A 12,503-nucleotide genomic window follows, 5' to 3' on the forward strand; every position below is an offset into this window, starting at 1 on the left:
AATAACTTACAAGGTAACATAGCCTAAATGTGTTATTTAATCTATCTGTGAAGGCTGTCAGCTGTAGCGTGCAATTTACTTAACTGCTTCAGCAAACAAATTGCTTCAGCCATATCTGCTGTCTTCAGAGATGTTCACACTGGAATTATTTAATGCTATATCTAAGGGTACAACCTGGTCTCAAGTACTAGGACTTGAACTGTTTTTTTTTTTTTGTTGTTTGATCTTTTGGTCACCCATGTTAGCTGCGGAAGGAATCTGAAACACAGTGTCAGACTGATAGTAAATACGAGCCCGCTTGTGGAGATGTTAAGGACACCAGCTGGAGTGATGTCAAGAACTCTGGATACGTATCCAGGTGAGCTCAGCTCAATATGACATTTACAGAGTTTTTAATCAGTATGACATTTGATACTGTGTGGAGAAAAGAGTTCACTAGCTCTTACCTGTCCTAGTCCTCAGACCCCTCGGGATAATCTGAAAGAATTCTGACACCCACATCAGTGGGAGACTGCTCTTTTGATTAGTCTAAGCAATCCCCAAGAGCATATGTGGAACCTGTGCTTGGGAGTGTTGATCACCTATTTACTGCAGATATGTGAAATGGAGGATTGGATTTTAAGGTTCTTAACCTGTGTTCACTCCCTCTGATTCTGTGCTTGTGGAGTAAAATAGAGTTAAGGGAATTGTGAATGGAAACATGTTTTATATACTCTACAGAATAAGCAGAGTATATTTGGAACAAACCTTTGTTGTTATTATGAAGTAGTTAAGACTGAAGAGCGTATAGGGTATTTTGGAAAAAATGTGAATGTGTGCATTTGTAGCCCACTGAAAATAGGAACTGGAATATTTAAGACGAGGAGGAATAAGAAAGGTGAGATTTAAGAACTGTTTCAGAAGAGGTGCTTGGAAGGACTAGTAGCAAAATACTTAATAGGGGTTGAAGGCAAATCACGATTTAGAAAATACTTGGCTATCACTGCCTAATTTGGGCATAGGAACTTAAGCTAAATATCCATGATCCAGTATACAGTGAACCTGATACTCTGAAACTTCTTCAGTTTGTCAGGTGCATGTGTAAGGGGTCTTGCCAAAGATAATCAGCACCTGTCTGTTTCATAAGTAGGTAACCATCTGATTGCCTCTGCGGATGGGTAAACAGAGGGGAAAAAAGGGAGGGAAATACTTGAATTCATTCAGCCTGTATTGCCTGCACCAAAGTTATTTACGCTTTCACAAATGATTTTTTTTAAACTATCCTTGCTAATGCATTTTTCTCCTTTATCCTCCATCCATTCTTCTCTGCATTTCTCACACCTTTCTTCCCAGATACCTGACAGATTTTGAGCCAATTCAGTGTCTGGGTCGCGGAGGCTTTGGAGTTGTTTTTGAAGCCAGAAATAAAGTGGATGACTGCAACTATGCTATCAAGAGGATCCGTTTACCTAACAGGTACTGAATGAGTATGAGATACAGCGAAAGTCATGAATGGTGGGATCCTGTGCTGAGCCATCTGCTCCTGAACTGATTTCCCAGATACAGCATCATAATGAATGACATACTTTTTTAATGGGGGGCTGACTTAATTTTGGCATCGAGAATTTGGCATGTGTACTCACAACAGAAGGGTGACCTGCTTGGCTAAACTAGTAAGATAGCAGGGCCCTTGTGAGGGTGCTGCAGCTACATGGGAACTCCTTTGATTTCCTTGATGAAGTGAGCCTTTGATAACAGCACTAGTTACTTGTAGCACTGTTAATTTGCTTTTCTCCTTCCTCTCCTCACCTTTCCTACTCCACCCTTTCTTTCTCCCTCTCTGGCCTTTTTGACTCCATTTGTCCATTTGTTTCGTTTTCTGGTCCCACAACCCCTACCTTTTCTTTCAGTCATAGGTGGTCAAGCCTTGCTGCTGAATTACCGTACACAGAACTTGCAGCACTTCCTTTTAGTGGGAGATGGGAGACACTGCTGCTGGAAATCTCAAGTTAGAACAGCAACAGGCAGGCCAGTAGAGGGAGGGGGTAAAGCAATGAAATCTAGAATTACTAATTTTTGAATGTGTTAAAGAAGTGTGATTATTTAAGATTAAGGGTTTTGGTTGGAGATTTAAGGTAGCCTGAATTATTTTCCAAGCATATCTAAATCCATTAAATAAAACCATCAGAATTCATTTGATGGAGTTACGCTCCTATGAAGAGAGTTTATGTACTTCAGTAGATAGCAGGCTACCTATTTTCCTATCTGTAGAACGGAGATAGTCTTTATGTTTTGCCAATTAAAAAAGAAACACTAAGCTATTTCTGTCTGTCTTTTTTGTGCCAGTGTCTTCTACATCCCTGTAGAATATTGCTATTTAGTGGACTTTTCTGCCCTTGTAAATAGTTGAGAGCAAGATGAACCTTTTCTTCTGAGTTTTGCTGCCTGTAACTACTTGAAAAGGTGTGACTAAATGCTTAACCATTATGAGCACATACTGCTTCCCCGTGCTCCTAACCTGAAGGAGTTCCTCTGAGGAATTTTAAACAGATATCTTTTCATGTGAAGAGCAATATTACTAGCCTGGCTTATACTGGGCTAACTTTGTTTAAACTTCCTTTTGCAGAAATTTCTATGCTGTGTTGCTGCTTTATGTGACTGTCTCTGTTTTCCTTTTCACCCAAATCCTAGGGAGCTGGCTCGTGAAAAGGTGATGCGGGAAGTCAAGGCGTTAGCTAAACTCGAGCATCCAGGTATTGTTCGGTATTTCAACGCCTGGCTGGAAGCTCCACCTGAGAGATGGCAGGAAAAGATGGATGAACAGTGGTTGAAAGATGAAAGGTAACTTGTGGGTTTTCTTACTCAGTTGAATTTGAGGTTGTAGACCAACAGAACAGGGGAACTGGTAGATGATCCAGGAAGATGCAGAGATTATGTAAGAAAGAAATTGTTATTAACTTAGTCTGTTACATTCTCAGTTTAACAAGGTACAAATACCACATTTCTGCATGGCATTGATCAATCTTTGGGTCCTCTGTTGTGTTAAGGTCCTTCTTTCAGTTTAGATCTTGTAATTCTTAAGTTAACTTCTGTAATCAGGGCTTTTAGGAATGCCCTGGTACAGTGATTTGGTTTTAAACCTTGGCATCTCTGTCCTCTTTGTTCCTTTCCACAGGTGTCCTCCTCTTTGTTTTGGTTTTGATAGCTCTGATTCAGTACTTTGGTAATTCAATTAAAGTTTTGGCACAAATTTGTGACAGATGATCAGACTGATTCATAAGGCTTGTTAGAAATAGGCTAAGAATGAAGAATTAGGTAAAGGACATAGAGGGTGTTAGGAATAAGGAAAAAGTGGGTGTACGTTAGCAACATTTAAAGGTGGCAAGGGAAGAATGAGGCCTCATATTCCTCTGATCCACTATTTAGCAGTCTTGTAATAACACCTTAACATGCCTAACAATTTTTAGAATACAGTGACTTTTATATCTCAGGCACCAAATTAACATTTCACAGCTGTAATTCTTCCAGAGGACTTTAAATAGTCATTGCAATGCATGCTCTAAAGGGATGAGTTTTCTTGAGCTTGAGCTAAAGATGAACCTGATTGCATGCTAGAAATGTAGGCAGTAGAGTTTGCTGATGGTTTTTTTACTTTTTTTCTGACCGCCGCCCCCATTCCCTGTTCCCCCGTGCTGCTCAGGGGGAGGATGTAGAAGAGGGTGGGTAGAGGGAAGATGTTTTTAGTTTGCTTTCAGTTTTTCACAACTCTAGCTTGTTAGTAATAGGTAATATATTATATTAATCTCCCTCTTTTGAGTCTGTTTTGCTTGTGACAGTGATTAATGAGTGATTTGAGCCCTTTCTGTTGTATTTTCTCCCCCTTTTCCTTTGAGGAGGGGGAGTGAGAGAGCAGTTGTGGTGGAGCTCAGCTGCCCAGCTGAGTAAAACCACCACAATGAGGAGATGTTGTGCCCACTAAGTGGGTGCCATATCCTGGTTATTAGTGATTCCCATACATGGGTAGTTATTTACTGTTACAGTGCAATGTTTTTTTTCTCAGAGGATGCGTTTGTTTACATTTGGTCTTCTGAAAATACATTTCTAGTGAGATGAAGCTCTATAATTCTGATCTCTTGATTTATTTTTTTCTAGCACTGATTGGCCTCTCAGTTCTCCCAGTCCAATGGATGTCCCATCGTTTAAGATCAGAACAGAGCCATTTTCTACAAAGGACCACATTGAAGTTATTGCCACTTCATCAGAGAGGGGACAGTCTTTCTCCATGGGAATACCGTGTGGTCAGTCTGATTCGTCTGAAAGTGAGTTCTCTCCTCTGGAATTTTATGCTTCAGACAACAGGGACTTGCAGCAGTCAGAAGACCCACTGTTAAACCTTCAGGACAGCGTCCTTACAGGCTGCGATGTAGAAGACAGCACTATCAACAGTAATGAGTTGGGTCACTCCACATTGGGTCACCCCTTGGAAATCTGTCCTCTGCCTGTCCCTGTTGTACACCTGAGAGAAGGGACCTCCTCTTCCATTGTCTTTGAAGATTCTGGTTGTGGAAATGCTTCTAGTAAGGAAGATAAAATTGACATTTCACAAGATGAAAATCTTTCTGAGGATAAGCCGACAAGTACAAAGGAACCCGGTAACAAGAAATCAGCTTCAGGAAGTCCCCTCTCTGTTTCTCCACCAAGGCCAACAAGTTTAAGCCTGGACCTTTCTAAAAATACTGTGGAAAAAGTCAAGCCCACCTCTCCAAAGGTGTATCTTTACATCCAAATGCAGCTCTGCAGGAAAGAGAACCTTAAAGACTGGATGAGCAGGAGATGTATGATAGAGGAGAGGGAGAGGACAGAGTGTCTGCAGATATTTCTGCAGATAGCTGAAGCGGTTGACTTCCTGCACAGTAAAGGATTAATGCACAGGGATCTCAAGGTTTGTAGTCATAGGGCACTATAGGAAATGCTTTTGTTATCTGTTGAACTATTGAAGTTTTCTAATGAACATTCCACATTCTGCTTTTAACTAGTTGTCTCACTGGCTGTGTCTGTATACAGATATTTCCTAGTTCACTGCTGTGAGATTGTCTTTGGAGCTATCGTAACTTGAATTATCTGTGCCCAAACTGCCAAACAAAAGTCTCTAGTACTGTAAAATTCCTGAAACGCGTGGACTGACTCCATCCACTGTTTAGCTGTGTCACGTTCTGCTGTAAAGTGACAGATCAGGAGTGTGTGGGTACAGGTAACTTCTGGGTGTGTACTGGAGTAGTACAGCACTGGAAACAAACCACACAAAGGATGAGGTGGGAAGGGACCCCTAGGGGCCATCTGGTCCCACCCCTGCCCCAGCAGGGCCACACCGAGCTGGGGGCTCAGCCCCACATCCAGGTGGCTCCTGGAGCCCCCCAAGAGGAGCCCCCCAGGCTCTGGGCAGCCCCTGCCAGGCTCCATCCCTGGCCAGCCCAGCAGGGCTGCCTTGTGCTCAGAGGGAGCTCCTGGGCTCCAGGCTGTGCCCAGCGCCTCTCAGCCTGGCCCCTGCTCCCTGCAGCCTCCCCTCGGGGGTTTAGGGACACAGATGGGACCCCCTGAGCCTCCCTTCTCCAGGCTCTCCCAGTCTCTTCTCACAGGAGAATCCTGCCAAGATAGCTGGCTACTTAGCAGTGACCTCAGAATCGGTGTTTCAAAAGCTGAGTTTAATGTCTGTGTAATCGTTTGGGATTGTAGTGCTCCAGGAAGTAAACTGATTGTTCGTTACTGCAGTCAAAGGGTGTCTTACAGCAAGACTTCTTGTACCTGGCACAGGTCGGTGGCAGTGCTTTTATGGCATTTTTAGGTCAGGAACTGTATGCAGGTTCACTCACTGCTCAGTGGTGTGGCTCAGAAACAAAACAGAAAAAGCTATTTTGAATTTTTTTCTGCCTTTTGAAATGAAACAATGCTGCTATTCTTCTTTCTGAACAGCAGCAGCGTTACCCCTGGTTAGGGACAATAAAAGTCAAATATTGCTGCTCCAGGATTGAAATGCAGGCTGGTCTGGAGTCAGATTCTGAGTCAGCGCTGGCTGTTACAGCAGCCTTCTGAAGGATTCACAACCTTTGAATGTCTGATAACACCCAGCCTGGTAAGACTGGAAGGCAGCGGTGGTTGTTACCCCTGATGTTGCAGATAACTCAAGTCAGGAATAACTTTTTGTGCCTGTTTCATTTTGCTTCTGATCCTGTGTTAGTACCTAACCTTGCTGGAGCTTTTAGCACTGGAAGTGTCAGCATTTGTTACCAGATGCCAGAATTTGATTAGAGAGCCTGGATGAAGTTAGTCTTATTCCTGTAAGCTGCGAGAAATGGAGTCCTTTGCTTTTGCTGAATGGTGGAGAGGCAGCTCCTGTTCCCCTGCACTTGTTTGAGGAGGCATCGATACAGTGGAGTGAGTTCTGAAACGATTACAGGAGCTGTTCCTGTAGCTCCTCAGGTGGTAGTCATCTGACATCACTAGAAACAAAGGATAAGATGCCATCTCAGACAAGGTGGTAACAGGGGATTCAAGTGAGGTAACACAAAAGTAAGTCAAAGTTGGAGAAACTCCTAAAACTCATGAACCTATTTGAGTATTTTCTTTCCGCATCAGCATTAAGCAGTTACCTTAAGCCAATTATCTAAGAAATCTTTAGTGTTGAAGAAAGTGACCAAAGAAGTAATTTAATCCCTGTATTAATGTGTTGCTAGACACGTTAATCAGTAACATTTCGTAACAATACTTGCAGTTGGAACACTGCAGACTCTTTGAGAACACTGTTCAGTAAAGCTTACGTAGGTCATTGTAAAGCTGTTTCTCCATTAATTGCTGTGTAGAGTTCTGTTGGGACATCTGAAAAGTTCAATGGAGGCATAAAAAACTTGAAAAGACTCCTTGAGCAAACAACTTCGGTGCTTCAGAAAACCTGCCCTGCGTGTCTGACGTTATCCTTGGATCCTGGAAGTCCAGTTGGGTGTTCGTTGTTCACTTGGTCAAAACAGCAGCCACGTTTATCGCTGTCTGCAGTTCTCAGAAGCTTCTTGAGACACTTCTTGTAATTGGTCCAAGAGATTGGTTGTGCAACCCCAGCTTTGTGTCAGTGCTAATGCAGGAATAATCTGCACAGCTGTTTTGCTTCTGCTAATAGTTAGCTCTGTGTAGCAGAGACCTGGAAAATACTTTAAATATTAACAGTGTACGTTAAGTAGGCTCCTAGTACTGAGAGAGATCGTCGTGACAGGATGGCAGTTCAGGCAGGCAAGTGGATAAATCACAATTCCAGTTCTTTTGAAGAAAACAGAGTACAGAAACAGAAGTCTGTCTGTCCAGTGAATGTATTGCTACTCCCAGATTAAGCTATTGGCCATGCTTTAACAGCTCAAAATCAACAGTGGGTCCTGTCAAATCGGGTATCACAGAACTGACAGAATAGTCTTAGGCATGTTTTGCAGCATTAATTGAATGAAAGTCTTCCAGACGTAGCTTATTCGCATTTGTGAGAAAAGGTGGGAGTTCTTGCTCTGACTGCAGAATCTGAAAAGAAATTTCTTTGTAGAGGTGGCAAGATAACTAGAGAGTGGCTGTATTCTTCTCAGTGAATGCAAAATTGTGGGTATTTCCCTTAAATGTCCTCTTTCAGAATGTGGTCTCTTTTTGCTGGCAGTTTCCAATAACAGCCCATTCGCCTTAATTTGTAGAAACTATATGCCTGGCCATTCAGAGATCTGTTTTCAGCCAGGGAAGCATAAGAATATGCTTACAGGGCGGCAGCTTTTGTGCACTAAAGGAGCTGTGACTCCAAAGGACAGGACACTGATCGCTGGAAAACACAGCAGGAGATAAGACCTGGCTCAGATGGCAGTTCTAGAGGCAGGATGTGGGTACCGTGGAAATAACATGTTGCATCTAACTGCTTGCTTATCACCAAGCTCTCTGGGTGTTTCAGTGGCTTGGAGAAACAAGAAGCCTTTTCTTCTGTCTTCTTCCTTGCACAGAGTGGGTTTGTTTTTAACTGAGGAAGTCGGATGGACTTTGAAACAGGTCAGCTTTGTAGTCCTCTAGTCAGGCAGAGAAATATTGCCCTGTGTTTGCCTGCCTTCTCCTGTTCCAGGAGTTATGCCAACAAAGCTTGGAGCAGGCTCTCCCAGCCTTGAAGGTGCTGGAGCAGTGAGAGGAGCCTGCCCAGCACCACCTGCTGCTTTTTTCACACGTAGCTTTCCCTGTCCATAACCCTGAAGTGCTGCTGCTTCCCCCTGACAGGAGCAGTCTGTTATTTTCCCAGAATCGTGTCTGTCTCTATCTGTGAGCCAGGTGGAGCAGTCAGCTTTCAAAGAAGTAATTGCTCATTTGGCGTGTGTTGTATCATCATTTAACTCTGGGGGCGGTGAGGCCCTGGCCCAGGCTGCCCAGAGGAGCTGTGGCTGCCCCATCCCTGGAGGTGCTCAAGGCCAGGCTGGATGGGGCTTTGAGCAACCTGGGCTGGTGGGAGGTGTCCCTGCCCATGGCAGCGGGATGGAGTTGGGTGATCTTTAAGGTCCCTTCCAACCCAAACCGTTCAGGGATCCTATGATCAGCCAGAATGCAAAGCTCTGGAAGAGACTATCTGAGATGGGTACCATTAGCAAGTGAGGCACCCCTGTTTGTTGTTGTTTTTTTTTTTTTTTCCAGTTCTGATTCCTTTTATCAGTAGGTTAAAAGACAAGGCAAATTGTTGCTGTTGTTGCTCTTGTGAAGTACTTAAGCTTCAAATAATGAATTAATTCTGTTACACAAATGGTTATTCGCGCAGTTAAGTTAAGCAGTACCAGCTGAAAAGCACACCTTGTTCCTGGACTTCCAGCCTATCTGTAAGATGATAACCAGCATGTAACACATCATCTTGATACTGCAAATGAGTTCAGCACTTGGAGATTGGAATAAAAAAATAAGTCAGAACCCTAGCACATGATGTGAACTTGCCATGTGTTTGGAAAGTTGGATAACTTATCGGTGCTGCTCCCCACAGCTGTTGACTTTTCTGCATGTTACTCATTAGATCTGTAGTCCCTCTACTGGAAGACAAGAAATGAGCAGCCTGGGTTTCCAGAAGGGAGCCTGGTTAATGCAGGGGTAATCTCTTTTCCTGGATGGATGGGATTCTTAGCTGGTTCTGCTCCTGTGATGTTTAAAGGGCGTTTTTAGCCTTGACAGCATGAATTATATGAATACCTACCAAGTATTTGTTGTATCTAGCAGAAAACATTCTTGTTTATAACTTATTTTCTTTTCTCCCGTTTGTTTTCTCAGCCTTCCAATATATTTTTCACAATGGACGACGTAGTAAAGGTTGGGGATTTCGGACTGGTAACTGCAATGGATCAAGATGAGGAGGAGGAGTCGGTACTCACCCCCATGCCAGCTTATGCCAGGCACACAGGACAAGTAGGGACCAAACTCTACATGAGCCCAGAACAGGTTTGTGCTCTCTACTCTGAAGCTATTTCCAGCACCACCTGGGAGACACCTGAATTTGGGAGTTCAAAGATCAGGCACTCCTTCTAGAAAGTTGTTGCTATTGAGATATTTACATTATTTCTCATCAAAGTAGAGCTTTGAGCTAAACTGAATTTCAAAATTAGTACTTTTAACATACGTATATATAAAGCCATATGTAATAAGACATACATACATGTAATTTTTATATATAATAGTAAAAATATACATAATAGTAAAGAAGTGGCTGATTTCTACTTGATGGATTGATTTGTGTTGCTCTTAACATATTAAGAAGATAACTGTGTAATATTCAAGTTAGTTAATGATGCACTATTGTACATGATGTTTAAGTTGAAACATTTTGGCTTGCAGATGGGTCTGATGATCAGGAGCTTGCTCAGCCATACTCATTTGATAGTTTCATGTGCACAGAGGCTGTTACAGTACCTGTCCTGTCTTCAGCTCTGCTGAGTTAGTCACTTCCCTGTGTTGAAAGGGGCTGATTACCTTGTACGTAATTCCATACAGTGATTAGATTGACTGACCTGACCTTAATTCTGAATTTCCAGATCTGTGGGAACACCTATTCGCACAAGGTGGATATCTTTTCTTTGGGACTGATTCTCTTCGAGCTGCTTTACCCTTTCAGCACACAGATGGAGAGAGTCAAGGTATGTATGGTACCGCACCAAGGATTATCTTCAGTTTGGTCATTTCTTTAAAAGAGCTGTTTGCTCTGTGAAACACTTGCAAGCTGTTCTTCACAGCTTTGAAACAGTGTTGGAACTAGGAACACAGTATCTTTATCAGCCTTATACATACCCCCTGAATCACTGGAAATGAATTGCAGTTTTCCTCATCTGTGCAGTGAGATTGAAGCTGTCACTTTTTTTACAAAGCTCCTCTGTTATCTCAAGTAAGAGAAACTACTGAGTTAGGATATTCAAGATCTCAAATGGCAAAGGTTGTAACTTCAAACCTACCAGCTCATTTTTTATTCAAGAATTGGAGTCATGCTCTGTGTTTTTATGACTTCTTCTTTTTGCATCTCCAGAGCTTTTTTACCCAAGACATTGAATATTTATTCCTTTTCTGATATTGTCTTTGCGGTAAGTCTAGCTCATTGCTCATCTTAAAGCAGTCTTCCCAATAACAGATGACTTATTGGATTAAATATGAATTTGGAAGGTTTCACTTCCTTGCTGTTAAAATGCATGTGAAGAAGATTGCCCTAACTTGCCTCGATTTCCAATTTTTGATTAAAAAGAACCTCCAGCCATTTCTTGTCAGCCCTGGAGATTACAGTCCCAGAGATTAGCTTCTTTAATAGTTGCTTCCAAGTTGTTACACTGGAAGTTTTCCTTGGCATCAGCCAAGTTTTACTGCTGTTAGCTGAAGCGAAGAATGCTCTGCCTGCCCAGGGAGCACAGCAAATCCTTGCAGTCCGGGACAAAGGGCTGAAAACCCCCCAGAGGAGGAATGCGAGACCTGCCTCTGTCTCAGACTGTCAGCAGTTAAGTCTCTGGCAGTGCAGTTTATTTCCAGATTAGATGTTGAGAACAGATCACTAAATGCAGAGTGACTTGGTAAAGGAAAGAAGCATTTTGAAATAGCTTGCCATAAAACTAATTTCTCTTGAACAGGAGTTTGACTGTTGCCCATCACTATTAACTGATCAGTTTGTACTTTCAGTGAGTAATAGTGGATTTAACTTAACGTCAGAGTTCATATATTTTATGCTCAAAATTGTGCAAAAGGAGATCTTCATTAAAATAAGAGCTAAATACTGCCCTTCTGCACTAACAAGATGCTGAAGTAGGTCATGGGTTTCTGGAAATCACAATTTCAATTCATGAGGCAGCCAGGCTGCAGATATTTTGTGGCTCAGTGTGGAGAAAATCCTGTCACTAGATGGAGCCAACGTGCTGCCTAAGCAAGAAAGAATGACTGACGGGGATTAGCTACATTGCAAGGACACAGAAATACGCAACTTCTTTCAAAATTGCTGATAAATGTTGGTCCGTAAATATTAAGCAAACACTGTGCTTACATTATTAAGGCAGAGCCAGTCATTTTGTGGGTCTTAATACTGGTGTAGGTGATCTTGGGGGTTACAGATGCTGCAGAGTACTTTATTGGGCCAGAACAGAAAGTACAAATGTGTTTGGATGATTTAAAGCTGCAGAGATCACAATTCTTGTAACATGCCAATTTATGTAATGTGATTTCAGGTTCAGGCTGTAAGCAGCAACTTGCCTAGTTAAGTGAGATGTAACCACTAAAGCAAGACCTGTAAACAAAGTTTTTCTCCATCAGGCTGATTTGTTTTCAGAAGTGGCATATTTTTCAACAATAATAACTATTTTGAAGAATGCTATTTTGGAAAATTAACATGTTTTTCGTATAATTTTTGCAGACCCTGAGTGATGTTCGAAACTTGAACTTTCCACCGCTGTTCATTCAGAAGTATGCACAAGAAGTAAGTATGTTTCATGCTAGTAATTGTAGCTTTTTTCTTTGCTTTCCAACTGTTTTGCAAGTAAAATAGAAGGGGAAAAAAAACACCCAAAACACCAGCTTTTGTTTAAGACACATTTCTCTGCCTGTGAATTTTACTTTCTTCCAAAATTCTAACATTATAGAACATTATAGTAGTGTGGATGCTGGTGCTTCTGTCACAAGTTTATCTCCAGTAATATATAATATTACTTGTTTTCTCTTGTTGCTTGATGTTACTCCTGTTGCATACATCTTGCCATGAGTTCTTGCAACAAATCCATATTCACAAAGAGAAGGTGCAGAGTTCTAGGCAGAAAGTGAAGATATCACAGTAGCATCATGGCTGTATGGGATTTAGTTCCAGGAACTGGATCCTTGAGCAGGAAACCAAATTAATCAAATCCTTGAAATGATACAGTTTCAGATAAAAAGAGGAGGTGATGTACAAAACCTCTCCAGTGGAAAGCTGAAGTGCTTTTGTGTTTTCTTGGTAGCTTCACACCACTAGCTAAATGAGATGAGCCTTTTTT

General features: G+C 42.1%; 1 protein-coding gene across 1 annotated transcript in view; it reads left to right on the forward strand.

The window, feature by feature from the left end:
• Nucleotides 1-12,503, forward strand: part of EIF2AK3 (eukaryotic translation initiation factor 2 alpha kinase 3) — a 40,719-nt gene that overhangs the window by 26,463 nt on the left and 1,753 nt on the right. Inside the window, exons 10-16 of the mRNA XM_068679586.1 lie at nt 246-358; nt 1,333-1,455; nt 2,671-2,820; nt 4,132-4,921; nt 9,286-9,453; nt 10,044-10,145; nt 11,891-11,953. Of these exons, the coding sequence (XP_068535687.1) occupies nt 246-358; nt 1,333-1,455; nt 2,671-2,820; nt 4,132-4,921; nt 9,286-9,453; nt 10,044-10,145; nt 11,891-11,953 (1,509 nt within the window). The remainder of the gene's footprint in view (nt 1-245; nt 359-1,332; nt 1,456-2,670; nt 2,821-4,131; nt 4,922-9,285; nt 9,454-10,043; nt 10,146-11,890; nt 11,954-12,503) is intronic.

Source organism: Anas acuta, chromosome 4 (genome assembly GCF_963932015.1).
Source record: "Anas acuta chromosome 4, bAnaAcu1.1, whole genome shotgun sequence".
Lineage (NCBI taxonomy): Eukaryota > Metazoa > Chordata > Aves > Anseriformes > Anatidae > Anas > Anas acuta.